This window comes from Sinocyclocheilus anshuiensis, unplaced genomic scaffold, assembly GCF_001515605.1.
Source record: "Sinocyclocheilus anshuiensis isolate Anshui unplaced genomic scaffold, SAMN03320099.WGS_v1.1 scaffold1484, whole genome shotgun sequence".
In the NCBI taxonomy this organism is placed as follows: Eukaryota; Metazoa; Chordata; class Actinopteri; order Cypriniformes; family Cyprinidae; genus Sinocyclocheilus; species Sinocyclocheilus anshuiensis.
The window spans coordinates 139,370-152,995 of NW_015537989.1; the positions used below are offsets into that span (position 1 = coordinate 139,370).

Below are 13,626 nucleotides of genomic sequence, written 5' to 3' on the forward strand. Positions count from 1 at the left end.
ACCAGCTTAAACCAGCATCCCAGCGTCAAAACATACCTAACCAGCATATGCTGTTTTTTTCAACAGGGTTATTTATTTATTTTCACCTAAATGATGCCTAATCCTGGTTTTACTGCAATAACCATAATTTAACTTGTTATAAAGCCACAGTAACCACAAATTTGCCATTGTTATACTAGTGATTTTGTTTAAAATATGATATTTCTAATGAAGCCGTGGATTAGCACACTGTTTAATTTTAAGTCCTGGACGCTCTTAAAGAATGCTTAGAAATGGGTACAAATCTTAAAATAGTGTGCTTAGTTTACAACTTTGATTTTGGGTTTGATCAGTTCATTATAAATGCGTCTTTTATCATGAAGTGTTTGTGTTCAGATGTTGAGCATGAAAGCGCAGGTGGATGTGGTCTGCTGTAAATCAGTAGGAACTGATCTGTCCATGCTGGATATTGAGGATTTCATCACAGAAATCTGTCAGCTGAAGAAAGAGGTGGCTTCACTGGAGGCAAAGCTGAGAGAAAGAGGAGACAAACTGAACAGAGAGGTTTGAGCAGCTCTTCATTTCATCTTTAGCTGCTAATATGGACTGATTGTTATGTGAATTAATGTCTTATTTTTAATCATACTCTTACTAGATGTATTACTGATTGTGTTTGTCAGGATGTGGAGCAGGTTTCAGTGCGTGTGACTGATGGGACAGAAGCTCAGGATTCAGTCTGGAGCGTCAGAGATCAGAGATCCAGAGACACACAGGACTCAGAGCTCAGCCTCACTTTACTCTGTTATACTGACGCTCAGGATCATGAATCCACTGATCAAACCTCTGACTGTAACGCTGGAGAACAGCAGATGCTGCAGACGCCGCTGAAGACGTGCTCCGTCAAACTGGTGGACTGCAGGAACCTGATAGAGAGCAGAGGAGAAGAAACCACCGCAGAGAAAGAACAACAACACCGTGATGAGGAAGAGGAGGATGATGATGAGAATAATGGGGATGATGATGATGAAGAAGAATTCATTCCTCCAGGTTTGTTTCTTCTTTTTCTGAGATATTTGGGGAAATAATGGCAAATGACAGTATTTTTTCTCTCTTTCTATTTTGATCTAGAATGTGTTTTTTAAGAGAGCCAGATATGCTGTGCCTGTTTGTTAGGCTGCACGATTTGGCCAAAAATCTAATTTCAATTAATTAATATTATAAATTATAAAATTATGAAAGAAATACATTCTGCTTGTAATTATACTATTATACTGTAAAATTACATTATATTGTAAAATGTGTGGCAAATGTTGCATTTCCAAACTCACTTTATCAATATGTCTATGCATAAGTTTATTTAATTAATTCGCAGGCTTTTTGCAATTGGAAAACTGCACTAAACCATATTGTGATTTTTTAAAATGTTTTTATTAATTGTTCACTCCTAGAAGTTAGACTTGCACTGAACAAAATTATAAACGCAACACTTTTGTTTTTGACCATATTTGTCATGAGCTGAACTCAAAGATCTAAGACTTTTTCTATGTACACAAAAGGCCTATTTCTCTCAAATATTATTCACAAATCAGTCTAAATCTGTGTTAGTGAGCACTTCTCCTTTGCCAAGGTAATCCATCCACCTCACAGGTGTGGCATATCAAGATGCTGATTAGACAGCATGATTATTGCACAGGTGTGCCTTAGGCTGGCCACAATAAAAGGCCACTCTAAAATGTGCAGTTTTATCACACAGCACAATGCCACAGATGTCGCAAGTTTTGAGGGAGCATGCAATTGGCATGCTGACTGCAGGAATGTCCACCGGAACTTTTGCCCGTGAATTGAATGTTAATTTCTCTACCATAAGCCGTCTCCAAAGGCGTTTCAGAGAATTTGGCAGTACATCCAACCGGCCTCACATTTATAATTTTGTTCAGTGTATATAGAATTTCTGTATGTTTTCTGAGTGGCACAAACAAATATGTTTTTAAAACCCAGAATTTATAACCATTTTGTTCATTTCAGATGATAAAGGCTGTTCATCTTCTGATGGAGAAACAGACTTAACATCAAAAGAGCAGCTGACGGTCAAGAGTTTCCGTTGCTCATAATATGAAAGCTCATATAAAGACACACGACGAAAAGTCTTTCCACTGCAGCGAATGTGACAAGTATTTCAGCACGAAAGGAAATCTTGTTGCTCATAAGCGAATCCACACGGGAGAAAGACCGTACAAGTGTCCTCACTGTGAGAAGAGCTTCAATCATGGATCTCATCTGAAGACACATGTGCGTTTGCACACCAATGAGAGGCTGTATCAGTGCAGTGAATGTAGGAAAACCTTTACAAACTCAGGCTCTCTAAAGTCACACCAAATTATACACTCTGATGAGAAACCGTTTCAGTGCAAATACTGCGACAAACGATTCCGCCAGACTTCTAATCTGAACACTCACGAGAGGACTCACACCGGAGAGAAACCGTATCTGTGCTCCTACTGCGGGAAGAGCTTTGCTAGTCCAGATTCTTTCGGAGTCCATCAGAGAGTCCACACTGGAGAAAAACCGTATCACTGCAGCGTCTGTGGGAAGAGTTTCAGTAAGTTTGATACTTTACAAAACCACAAGAGGATTCATACCGGAGAAAGACCGTTCAACGGTGCGGCCGCCATTTGTAGGACCGAATTGCAATTCCATCAGTCTGCTGTGCTGTGCTCTGGGCTGTGATAACAACAAATAACAATGGATTATTTACCAAGAGATGTGGATGTATGAGATTCTTTTGATTAAATATTTCTCGTAAGCATGCGTTTTTACATTTTAGTATTTTAGTTAGCAAGTTCATAATGAAACTTGGAAAAGGTTAAATTCGCGTGTAAGACTGCTGATTTGCCAGAAAACTTTTCATGAATATAGAGTCATGCTTGACAGATTAGAACAATTATTCTATAATAAACCAGACAGAACTATTAAAAATCTTCCAAATAAAATACTACAATAATATGAGCGCCTGGATTTCATAAGGATTTCAAAATGTTTTGTGTGGTGAAATGGCGTAAAGAATGCATGAAAGAGAGTCACTGGCAAATACACTGTTTTTCATTGCTGGACCGGTTTCTTTTAATCAAGAAAGAGCCATAGTTTATTAATTATCCATTTCATCACTATATGGTATAAACGAATCCTCTGGGTGGAAAAGTTTGGGGGTTTTGTGGCAGCTACTTGAACTTCACTGTAATGTCAGTTAGAAAGATTAGATTTGAAGTGTAGAATTAAAAATGTTTATGGCATATTTGGAATATTGACCTCATGTGAACACAAAACTGACAGCTTCTTTTAGCTGTTAATACTAAAAAAAAACTTAAAAAGGGTCTACTGCCATTTATGACGTCCACTTTAAACATTACAATGCTCATAATAACTTTTGCTAACTCTATAATAAATAAATCTGGACAGACACTATTATAATGGACAGACACTGATCTAAACTCAAAATGATTGTGTATGATTATGAACGAGAGCGGAATTAATCTATAAATGGTTATTATTAGGCTATTTTCATAACGCTGTAAAAATTTTCCAATGAAAACGTTGCAAATGTTTTTGTTTAATGACTTAGAGCCCTGAAATTCGTTTAATGCAGCATTTATTCAAATACAGAAATAGATCAACCAAAACACGTTTTAAATTATAATTTCACAGACAAAGCTTAAGCCTAAATGTAAATCTGAGCTGTTTCAACTTAAAGAAACTTGTTTTTTTTCTAAGGCACCTTAATAAAAACTACTTAAATGTCCTAATTGAACTATGGCCTCCTGGCTGAGTCTAAGCCCTGTCTGTGAAACCAGGCTCTTGAATGATAAAACAGAAATCAAAATCGTAGGTAATCTTCGTTTACTGAGCGCCTCTGATCTGCGCGCGCTTCTTCATCACGCGCTTTTTCCTCCACAGAAAGCCGCGCGCTCGCGGAATTTAAAAATTAACGGTCATTTTCTTTTACTGCCTGACTGACTCGCTCGTTTATCGATCTCTTTACTAAATTATTACTTAAAATTAATATAGTTATGAGAGTAAATATGATTTCGGAGGGATTTAACATGCCTAACTGAAGAGAACAGGCTACATATGATCCTGCTTCTAGTTTTGAATAAACTAACTAGTGAGGATTCGCCACTGGAATTCAATGGTATTTTTTAATGAGATAAAGACGACTTTGACCGCTTGTTATTTTCTCACTCCATCGCTCGTCCTGTAGGAGGCGCTGTGACGATCTTTAGTCCACCGGTAAAACCACCGAAGAAAGAAGGTTGGAGCACTCCGGTGTGTTTTAATGTGTTACTTGATTTATGCGTTTTAGCTGCGTATGTGCATGTTGTTTTTTCTGTCTTTAGTGTTTATTACTTTAAATAAAGATTTTTTTTTCTCGCCTTTTCTCATCGCTTATGAAAATTATCATGGTTTTACTACATTAACCATACCTGAGGTATTTGTATTAAAACGGTAGTAACCACAAATCTGCCGTTGTTATACTATAGTGGCCTCGTTTAAAAATAATATTTGTAATAAAGCCATACTTACTAGATTAGCACATTGTTTAATTTTCAATCCTGGACGCTCTTAAAGAATGCTTAGAAATGGGCACAAATCTTAAAATAGTGTGCTTAGTTTATGACTTTGATTTTGGGTTTGATCAGTTCATTATAAATGCATCTTTAATAATCGTGTGTGTGTGTTCAGATGTTGAGCATGAAAGCGCAGGTGGATGTGGTCTGCTGTAAATCAGTAGGAACTGATCTGTCCATGCTGGATATTGAGGATTTCATCACAGAAATCTGTCAGCTGAAGAAAGAGGTGGCTTCACTGGAGGCAAAGCTGAGAGAAAGAGGAGACAAACTGAACAGAGAGGTTTGAGCAGCTCTTCATTTCATCTTTAGCTGCTAATATGGACTGATTGTTATGTGAATTAATGTCTTATTTTTAATCATACTCTTACTAGATGTATTACTGATTGTGTTTGTCAGGATGTGGAGCAGGTTTCAGTGCGTGTGACTGATGGGACAGAAGCTCAGGATTCAGTCTGGAGCGTCAGAGATCAGAGATCCAGAGACACACAGGACTCAGAGCTCAGCCTCACTTTACTCTGTTATACTGACGCTCAGGATCATGAATCCACTGATCAAACCTCTGACTGTAACGCTGGAGAACAGCAGATGCTGCAGACGCCGCTGAAGATGTGCTCCGTCAAACTGGTGGACTGCAGGAACCTGATAGAGAGCAGACGAGACGAAACCACCGCAGAGAAAGAACAACAACACAGTGATGAGGAAGAGGAGGATGATGATGAGAATAATGGGCATGATGATGATGATGAAGATTTCATTCCTCCAGGTGTGTTTCTTTCTTTTATGACACTTGAATATCAGCAGAGTCTCTGCAGGATCAGGTTTTTATTGGCTGTTGGTCTCTGATGATCTGATCAAGTTTGAGTAAAGATTTTCTGAGATATTTGGGAATATAATGGCATTTTGATGGAGATTTTGATCTAGAATGTGTTTTTTTAAGAGAGACAGATTTGCTGTGCCTGTTAGTAAGACTGCACGATTTGACCAAAAATCTAATTTCAATTATTTTTGTCATGATATAATTATAGTTAAATTCTAAAATCATGAAAGAAATACATTTCGATTGCAATAATGCCATTATGCTGTAAAATTACATTATAAATATGGTGAAATGAGTGGTGAATGTTGCATTTCCAAACTCACTTTATCAATATGTTTATTTAATTAACTTGCAGAGTTTCACACAAACTCTTTTCAAGTATATTTTAAAACCCAGAATTTATAACCATTTTGTTCCTTTCAGATGATAAAGGCTGTTCATCTTCTGATGGAGAAACAGACTTAACATCAAAAGAGCAGCTGACGGTCAAGAGTTTCTCCTGCGCCACCTGTGGAAAAACACTGAGTTCAGAGGGTCATTTAGCGAGACACGAGAGAACACACACAGAACAGAAAGACTTCAGCTGTAAGATATGCAACATCAGCTTTCCTACCGCAGAAGAGAGGAGACTTCATTCAAAAGAGCACAGCGGGAAGAAGGAGTTTCACTGTGAACAGTGCGGGAAGGATTTTTTCATTCATTCTAGTCTAAAAGTTCACTTGAAGACTCACGGTGAAAAGTCTTTCCACTGCAGCGAATGTGACAAGTATTTCAGCACGAAAGGAAATCTTGTTGCTCATAAGCGAATCCACACGGGAGAAAGACCGTACAAGTGTCCTCACTGTGAGAAGAGCTTCAATCATGGATCTCATCTGAAGACACATGTGCGTGTTCACACCAATGAGAGGCCGTATCAGTGCAGTGAATGTGGGAAAACCTTCACAAACTCAAGCTCTCTAAGGTCACACCAAAGTGTACACTCTGATGAGAAACCGTTTCAGTGCAAATACTGCGACAAACGATTCCGTCACAAATCCTTCCTGATTTGTCACGAGAGGATTCACACCGGAGAGAAACCATATCTGTGCTCCTACTGCGGGAAGAGCTTTGAAAACACATGTGCGTGTTCACACCAATGAGAGGCCGTATCAGTGCAGTGAATGTGGGAAAACCTTTACAAACTCAAGCTGTCTAAAGTCACACCAAATTATACACTCTGATGAGAAACCGTTTCAGTGCAAATACTGCGACAAACGATTCCGTCACAAATCCTTCCTGATTTGTCACGAGAGGATTCACACCGGAGAGAAACCATATCTGTGCTCCTACTGCGGGAAGAGCTTTTCTAGTCCAGTTTATATTGGACTTCATAAGAGAGTCCACACTGGAGAAAAACCCTATCACTGCAGCGTCTGTGGGAAGAGTTTCAGTAAGTTTGATACTTTACGAAAGCACAAGAGGATTCATACCGGAGAAAGACCATTCAAATGCTCACAGTGTGACAAGACGTTTGCTCGATCAGACGTCCTGAAGATCCACGAGCGAGTTCATACAGGAGAGAAACCTTACCGCTGCTCCATCTGTTCGGCTCATCCTGAAACTGTACATTGAGCTCTTACTGCCAGTAGGGGGCAGTCAACTTTTAATGCAGTGAATTGATCCAAGTGCTGTATATAAAGTCATGTTTGACAGAGTAGAGCAATGATTTTGTTAAACCAGACAGCAGGGGCACCGCTAAGAGGGGGGAAAGTTAGGACGATTCTAAGGCCCCACGCACTTTTGGGGCCCCCAGAGATCAGTTTTATTAGTAGTAAAAGTAGTAGTAGTAATGTAATATAAATTATAAATGTATCTACCAAAGAGTTACAAATAAAACAAAACTACGGATTATTTCTAAACCGCTGGCCACAAAAGTGAGTACACCCCTAAGTGAAAATGTCCAAATTGAGCTATTTGTAACACATTTTAGTACTTTTACTGTACTGAAGTATAATGTATAGCAAGTGCAGGAAGTCACAAAGTCTCATGTAATTTAAAAAATAAATAAATAATTAAGCAAAGACACCAACTATTAAAAATCCTCAAAATAAAATACTACAATAATACAAGCACCTGGATTTCATAAGGCTGTTAATCATGTTTTTTGTGGTGAAATGCATGAAGGAGAATACACTCTGTTTTTCATTGCAGTACTGGTTTCTTTTAATCAAGAAAGAACCATGGTTTATTAATTATCCATTTCTTCACTGTTCTTCCAGAGCATTTATGCCGCCGTGTAAGGTAAGATATTTACTTGGTAGAAACGAATCCTCTGGGAGGATAAGTTTGGTGGTTTTGTGGCAGCTATTTGAACTTCACTGTAATGTCAAATAGAATTAAAGATCAGATAGAATTAAAGTGTATGTTTATGGGATATTTGGAATTATGACCACACAAAACTGTCACAGCTTCTTTTAGCAGTTTTTAATACTGCCACATCATGGCTAGAAATGACTGTTATTTCCTTTAATTTGCGTTAGAGAGTCAAAGATCATTTCAAGTAAAGTTTGTTCACTCTGCCATATTTGCAGCGTCTCCAAGCTAATATTTCAGACATCCAAGGCTAACTGCACTGAAATAGCATACTGTGAGTAGGAAGTACATGTTAATTTGAATTATCTTAGCGACTGTTAAAAAGTATGTTCTATTATAACATGAATGAGGATAGTATGAATGAAATTTGGATGTAGGAACTACATCCGGCGAGACTCTGAAGTGTCCATATGATGGACATTTTAGTGTCCTGTGTGTCACATTTGATTGCCATTCACCATAATTTTAATTGATTAAATTTTGATTTTACTTTAGAAAAATCATTAAACACATCAGTTTATACGTTTCGAAAACTTATTCGTGTTTCTTGGGCTGTGCAAGCATGACGGTGTACACTGAAATTAAATGTGCAGATTTTATTTTAATGAGGAAAGCAGGCGCAGATAGAATATCTACTAACACGCAGGCGTTCTGACTCAGATGAGCACTTCTCGTGCTGTAGGAGGCGCTGTGAGCATATCTTAGTCCAGTAAATCCACCGGTAAAAGCGCTGAAGAAGGAAAGACGGTTGGAGCGCTTATAGTCTCGGTATGTGTTTGAACTATTTATGTGTTTGTTGTCTTTAGTGCGCTAATGAGCTTAAATGAAGCGTTCGTTATACAAATCTGTTTAGGAAAATTAACCTATAGGCTTTACTACAGTAACCAGAGTTTAACTTAGGTATTTGTAATAAAACCACATTAGGCTAAGCACAAATTTACCATTGTTTTACTTACAGTAATTACAGTAAAGCTGGTAAATTTGTGCCTAAAGTAAAAGTGTGCAGCATATAACCATATAACTATTGTTTGCTGGACACTTTTGAAGGATGCCTAAAATCGATTAAATCTCAGTCATAGTTCAGTTATGGTGTATAGTTTATTAAATGCAGCTAAATTGAAGTGTTAGCTATATATATATAAAAAAAAAAAAAGATATATAGCTGATATTCTACTCAACAATGAACCTAAACAGATGAGTCAACTAGTCTAAAAGCAAGAAACCCCTAAAAGATGGTAAGAAAAAAAAACCTCTGTGCATGCATATATAATAGCCTATATTTGAAATACTTAAAATATAAATCACACTGTCAAATCCCTCAATGAATTCCGCTTGCCGCACACTTGCCTTATTTCATTTTAGGTGGTCGTTAAAAAGAAAAAAGAAGAAGAGCATACACTCAGCGTCGGCCAAAGCATAGCTTATTTATTCAAATCAGCTGGGGAAATGCAGAACAATGGAAAATCAATCAATAGCCTGACAGAATTCTTAATCTTCATATAACGAGTAGCCTAGTATGCAGAGTTTCGGTTCATTTTTGTGCTGCGTGAAAGGAAACAGACGACAGAGAGTGGCATCCTATTTTTCTGTAGGCTTATTTTACAAAAGCAGTTTTTATTGTGAATGTACACAAATAAAGGCAAACCTTTTACAATTCCGATTATCTTTAGTATCTTTAGGAGTAGTTGCTTCCACTGTTAGAAGGAAAAAACTCTTGTGATTGCGCCGGCGCCGCATGTGCACACACAGTTAAGCATTGCTACCTTGACAATGCAGCCAGTTCATTATCATAATAAAATACAGTCAGTCAAACATATGGAAAAAAAACACACTGCTCAGTTCAAATATGTAGTAAAGTCTGTGCCGTTAAGCGTTATCACCGTACCGCCGTGATGTTATGCAAAACATAATGAAACAATAAAATGCGACTTATACGCGACTTATGTTTTTTATTTACCATGCATCAAACCTTTTTAAATATTTTGATAAATTACTGAAAAAAAAAATAATACAAATTTTTAAACCGTTTAACTGATTGTATTAATTGGTCAAAATTCTTACAGTCGGTTAACCGGGTGAGAGGATCTTGGTTTCTGGAGGTAGGGTTGTGGATGGGGTTTTCAGCGTGGGGTGAGGTGATTGGAATTAAGGGCTCTCGCAGCCTGGGGGAAAAAGCTGTTGAGCAGTCTTGCAGAGCAGGCTCTTATGCTCCGATACCGTCTTCCTGATGGCAAGAGCTGGAAGAGATAATGGGAGGGATGGGTGGAGTCCTTCACGATACTGGTGGCTTTACTGGAGCATCGTGCAAGGAAAATGTCCAGAATGGAGGGGAGAGGGGCACCGATGATCTTTGCAGCTGTGTTCACTGTCCGCTGTAGGGTCTTGCGGTCAGCAGCTCTGCAGTTCCCGTACCAGACAGTGATGCAGCTGGTCAGCATGCTCTCAATGGTGCCCCTGTAGAATGTGGTGAGGATGGGTGGAGGGAGACTTGTTTTTTAAGTCAGCGTAGGAAGTGGAGCCGCTGTTGCACCTTCTTGGAGAGTGATGTAATGTTGGTGGTCCAGGTGAGTTCTTCTGTTAGATGCACTCCCAGGAATTTAGTGCTGCTTTATTTAGTGACTCTCTCCACAGTCGAGCTGTCGATGGTCAGTGGGGGGTGGTCAACAGAGTTCCTCCTGAAGTCTATCACAACCTCCTTTGTCTTTCTCACATTGAGGGACAGGTTGTTTACACCACACCATGCAACCAGTTGTGCCACTTCTAGGGTTGGGCCGATAGACGATGCCATCGTCCATCGCCCATGGCTGATAGACATCATGATGTTGAGCCGGCACAAGTAGACATCGTCCGATGCCAATTTTAGACATCGCCCAACCCTAGCCACTTCCTCTCTGTAGGGTGTTTCATCATTGTTGCTGATGAGACCTACCACAGTTGTGTCATCAGCCAACTTGATGATGTGGTTGGAGCTGAACTTGGCAGTGCAGTCGTGGGTCAGCAGTGTAAAGAGCAGCGGACTGAGCACACAGCCTTGTGGGGCACCTGTGCTCAGTGTGGTAGCGCTGGAGGTGTTGCGGCCGACACGGACTGACTAAGGTCTTCCAGTTAGAAAGTCCAGGATCCAATTACAGAGGGAGGTTGATGATTTGTTGTGGGATTATTGTGTTGAATGCTGAGCTGAAGTCGATGAACAGCATTCTAACACAGACGACTGCCTGGCTCAGCGAGGTGTTGAAGATATCTGTTAGGACATCTGTCAGCTGTGCAGAACAGTCTCTCAGTACACGGCCAGGTATGTTGTCAGGACCCACAGCCTTGCGTGGGTTAATCCTAGATAGGGTCTTCCTTAGGCCGGCTGGAGACAGACAGAGCGCCTGGTCGTTGGGAGGTGTGGGCTATAAAGGTGGTTGAGTGCATCTGGGAGGGATGTGTCATCATCACAGGCCTGTGGTGGGGGCTTGTATTGAGTGATGGTCATGTAGTAAGTACATCGTTAAAACAGTCCATATGCCATCAGTGGTTCAACTGTAATTTTATGAAGCTACGAGAATATTTTTTGTGCACAAAGAAAACAAAAAGAAGGCAGCGGCTATTTGCACTAAGTGTAAATAGTAATAGATTCTATTTAAGCCGCGGTCACACTAGACTTTTCGTTCCATTGACTTCCATTCATACGCATGCGATTGCGTCAGACCGGAAACGCAAGCATGTGCGAAGATATTTTGCATTTCGCTACATAGCAAAGTTCAAGTTTGGTGAACCCTGACCTGCGAATTTGTATCACGTGACACTGTGTGACCAACAGCAGATCGATACGTCACAGCATGACCTCGTAGCTGAATTAAAAGAACATATATTTAAAACTTCAGCGCTGCAGGAAAGTGGAGTAGATTGTATGTTTTTACATTTTAGATGTATTATTATTAGTTATGCGTAGTGTTGTCACAGTACCAAAATGTCAGTATTCGGTACCAATATCAGTGAAAATCCACGGTTCTCGGTACCACCGGTACTTTAAAAAACCTGGTACCGTAACGTTTTCATTTTTTTAGTACCGACTTGGTACCGAAATACCGGGTCTTTTGACAACACTAGTTATGTTTAATTTAAGTTTTTAAAAAGATGCTGCAGAGCATGACGTCATATCAAAACCTTTGCAGCATGCGAGGGAATTTTGCATGCTCAAACTCTAGTGTGATCGCAGCTTTACACTGTTAAAATAGCAAGATTTTCTGCTATTTAAACTACTTCTTGCAAATAGTGGCAATTATCTGCACCTCAGTATTGTAGTACATTATAAAAAGGCGGATTCAAGCTTGTGTCGATCGCGTCAAAAATGACCACGGCATGCGCTTTACCATGTATTCCACTGGAGATGTAGTTAAATGATCGTCTTTTGTAGTGTTGACTAGCCCAATCACACGTTGGTGGGCGGAGTTAGTGTAAATAGCCTCTGCCTGGACATTACATGTAATTTTATGGTAGTATACTGTTTTTGGAAGTAAAAACGAACGTATAATTTACAGTGAATAACCCTAAATTGACATTCCCAGAATTCCTATAACAAGTCTCAGTTACCTTAACGCAGTACACGTAGCAAGGGTTTTTTAAATATTATAATAAATAAAAAGAAAACAGATAGAATAGAAAAAGAATAGAGCGAGCTAGTGTTAGAGGTCTTTTTGCTTTTGTTAATTGTATAATAAATGAAAAGAAAACGGATAGAATACAAAAAGATTAGAAAGCTAGAGTTCGTTTTTTTTTTTAAGAATAAAATTAGAATAGAGAGTGCTAAAGTTAGAGGGTCAAATAAAGATGGTGATTTTGTGGTTCTTTGGGATAACACAATCTAGCGACGTTCACTTGCAGAACGCAAGCTTCTAGAGGGCACATAATTCTGAAGTAATGAATTTAGGTAAAGGGGTGCAGAGCCAGTGGTGGATTTGTAGGCAAACAAATCCATTGAATTTTATGCGAGCAGCTATTGGTAGCCAGTGCAAATTGATAAACAGAGGTGTGACGTGCATTCTTTTTGGCTCATTAAAAATGAATCTTGCTGCCACGTTCTGCATTAATCGTAAAGGTTTGATAGAACTGGCTGGAAAGACCTGCCAAGAGAGCATTGCAATAGTCCAGCCTGGACAGAACAAGAGCTTGAACAAGGAGTTGTGAAGCAAGCTGAGATCGTCGGATCATAAGGATGGAATGAGAGGTAAAGTTGAGTGTCATCAGCATGGCAGTGGTATGAAAAGCCATGTTTCTGAATGACAGAACCTAATGATGCCATGTAGACAGAGAAGAGAAGTGGTCCAAAAACTGAGCCCTGAGGCACCCCAGTAGTTAGATGATGCGTCTTGGACACCTCACCTCTTCAAGATACTTTGAAGGACCTATCTGATAGGTAAGACTCAAACCACTGGAGTGCGGTTCCTGAGCTTAGGGCTTCAACAACTGAGAGCAAGGCAGTCTCGGTTGAATATCTACTTCTGAAACCAGACTGGTTGCTGTCAAGTAGGTTGTTCTGTGTGAGAAAGGCAGAGACTTGGTTGAACACAGCTCAATGTGAAGGGATATGTTAATGATGTGAGTGAGTGCCGGTACAACTGCTGGAGAAATGGCTTGAAGGAGATGAGATGGAATAGGATCAAGCGGACAAGTAGTAGGATGATTCGAAAGGAGTTTGGAGACTTCTGCCTCAGAGAGTGAAGAGGATGTGAATGGGTGTATGTTTGCTGGTAAGATGTGCTTGACAGATTTTGGTGTGGAAAATTGTGCACTAATGGTTTTAATTTTATTAATGAAGAACGTGGCAAAGTCGTCAGCTGTTAGAGTTGATGAAGGAGGGGGAGGACA

General features: G+C 39.5%; 2 protein-coding genes and 1 pseudogene across 2 annotated transcripts in view; all 3 read left to right on the top strand.

Moving 5' to 3' along the window:
• Window positions 1-362: 362 nt before the first annotated feature.
• LOC107675024 (zinc finger protein 32-like) lies at window positions 363-2,706 on the top strand (annotated as a pseudogene).
• Window positions 2,707-4,706: 2,000 nt separating this feature from the next.
• On the top strand, window positions 4,707-7,173 carry LOC107674974 (zinc finger protein 664-like). The gene is made up of 4 exons (XM_016469146.1): window positions 4,707-4,884; window positions 5,001-5,367; window positions 5,845-6,540; window positions 6,776-7,173. Exons 1-4 carry the CDS (start codon window positions 4,717-4,719, stop codon window positions 7,030-7,032), a joined length of 1,488 nt encoding a protein of 495 aa, XP_016324632.1. The 5' UTR covers window positions 4,707-4,716; the 3' UTR covers window positions 7,033-7,173.
• Window positions 7,174-10,022: 2,849 nt separating this feature from the next.
• Window positions 10,023-13,626, top strand: part of LOC107675032 (zinc finger protein 883-like) — a 19,355-nt gene continuing 15,751 nt past the window's right edge. Inside the window, exons 1-3 of the mRNA XM_016469227.1 lie at window positions 10,023-10,088; window positions 10,152-10,239; window positions 10,671-10,841. Of these exons, the coding sequence (XP_016324713.1) occupies window positions 10,023-10,088; window positions 10,152-10,239; window positions 10,671-10,841 (325 nt within the window). The remainder of the gene's footprint in view (window positions 10,089-10,151; window positions 10,240-10,670; window positions 10,842-13,626) is intronic.

What these genes read in the sequence shown, in the direction of transcription:
- LOC107674974 (XM_016469146.1), top strand. Translation starts at nt 4,717, where the DNA reads ATGTTGAGCATGAAAGCGCAGGTGGATGTGGTCTGCTGTAAATCAGTA. An exon ending in GAGACAAACTGAACAGAGAG is followed by an intron (nt 4,885 to 5,000) that starts GTTTGAGCAGCT and finishes TGTGTTTGTCAG; the next exon opens with GATGTGGAGCAGGTTTCAGT. An exon ending in TGAAGATTTCATTCCTCCAG is followed by an intron (nt 5,368 to 5,844) that starts GTGTGTTTCTTT and finishes TGTTCCTTTCAG; the next exon opens with ATGATAAAGGCTGTTCATCT.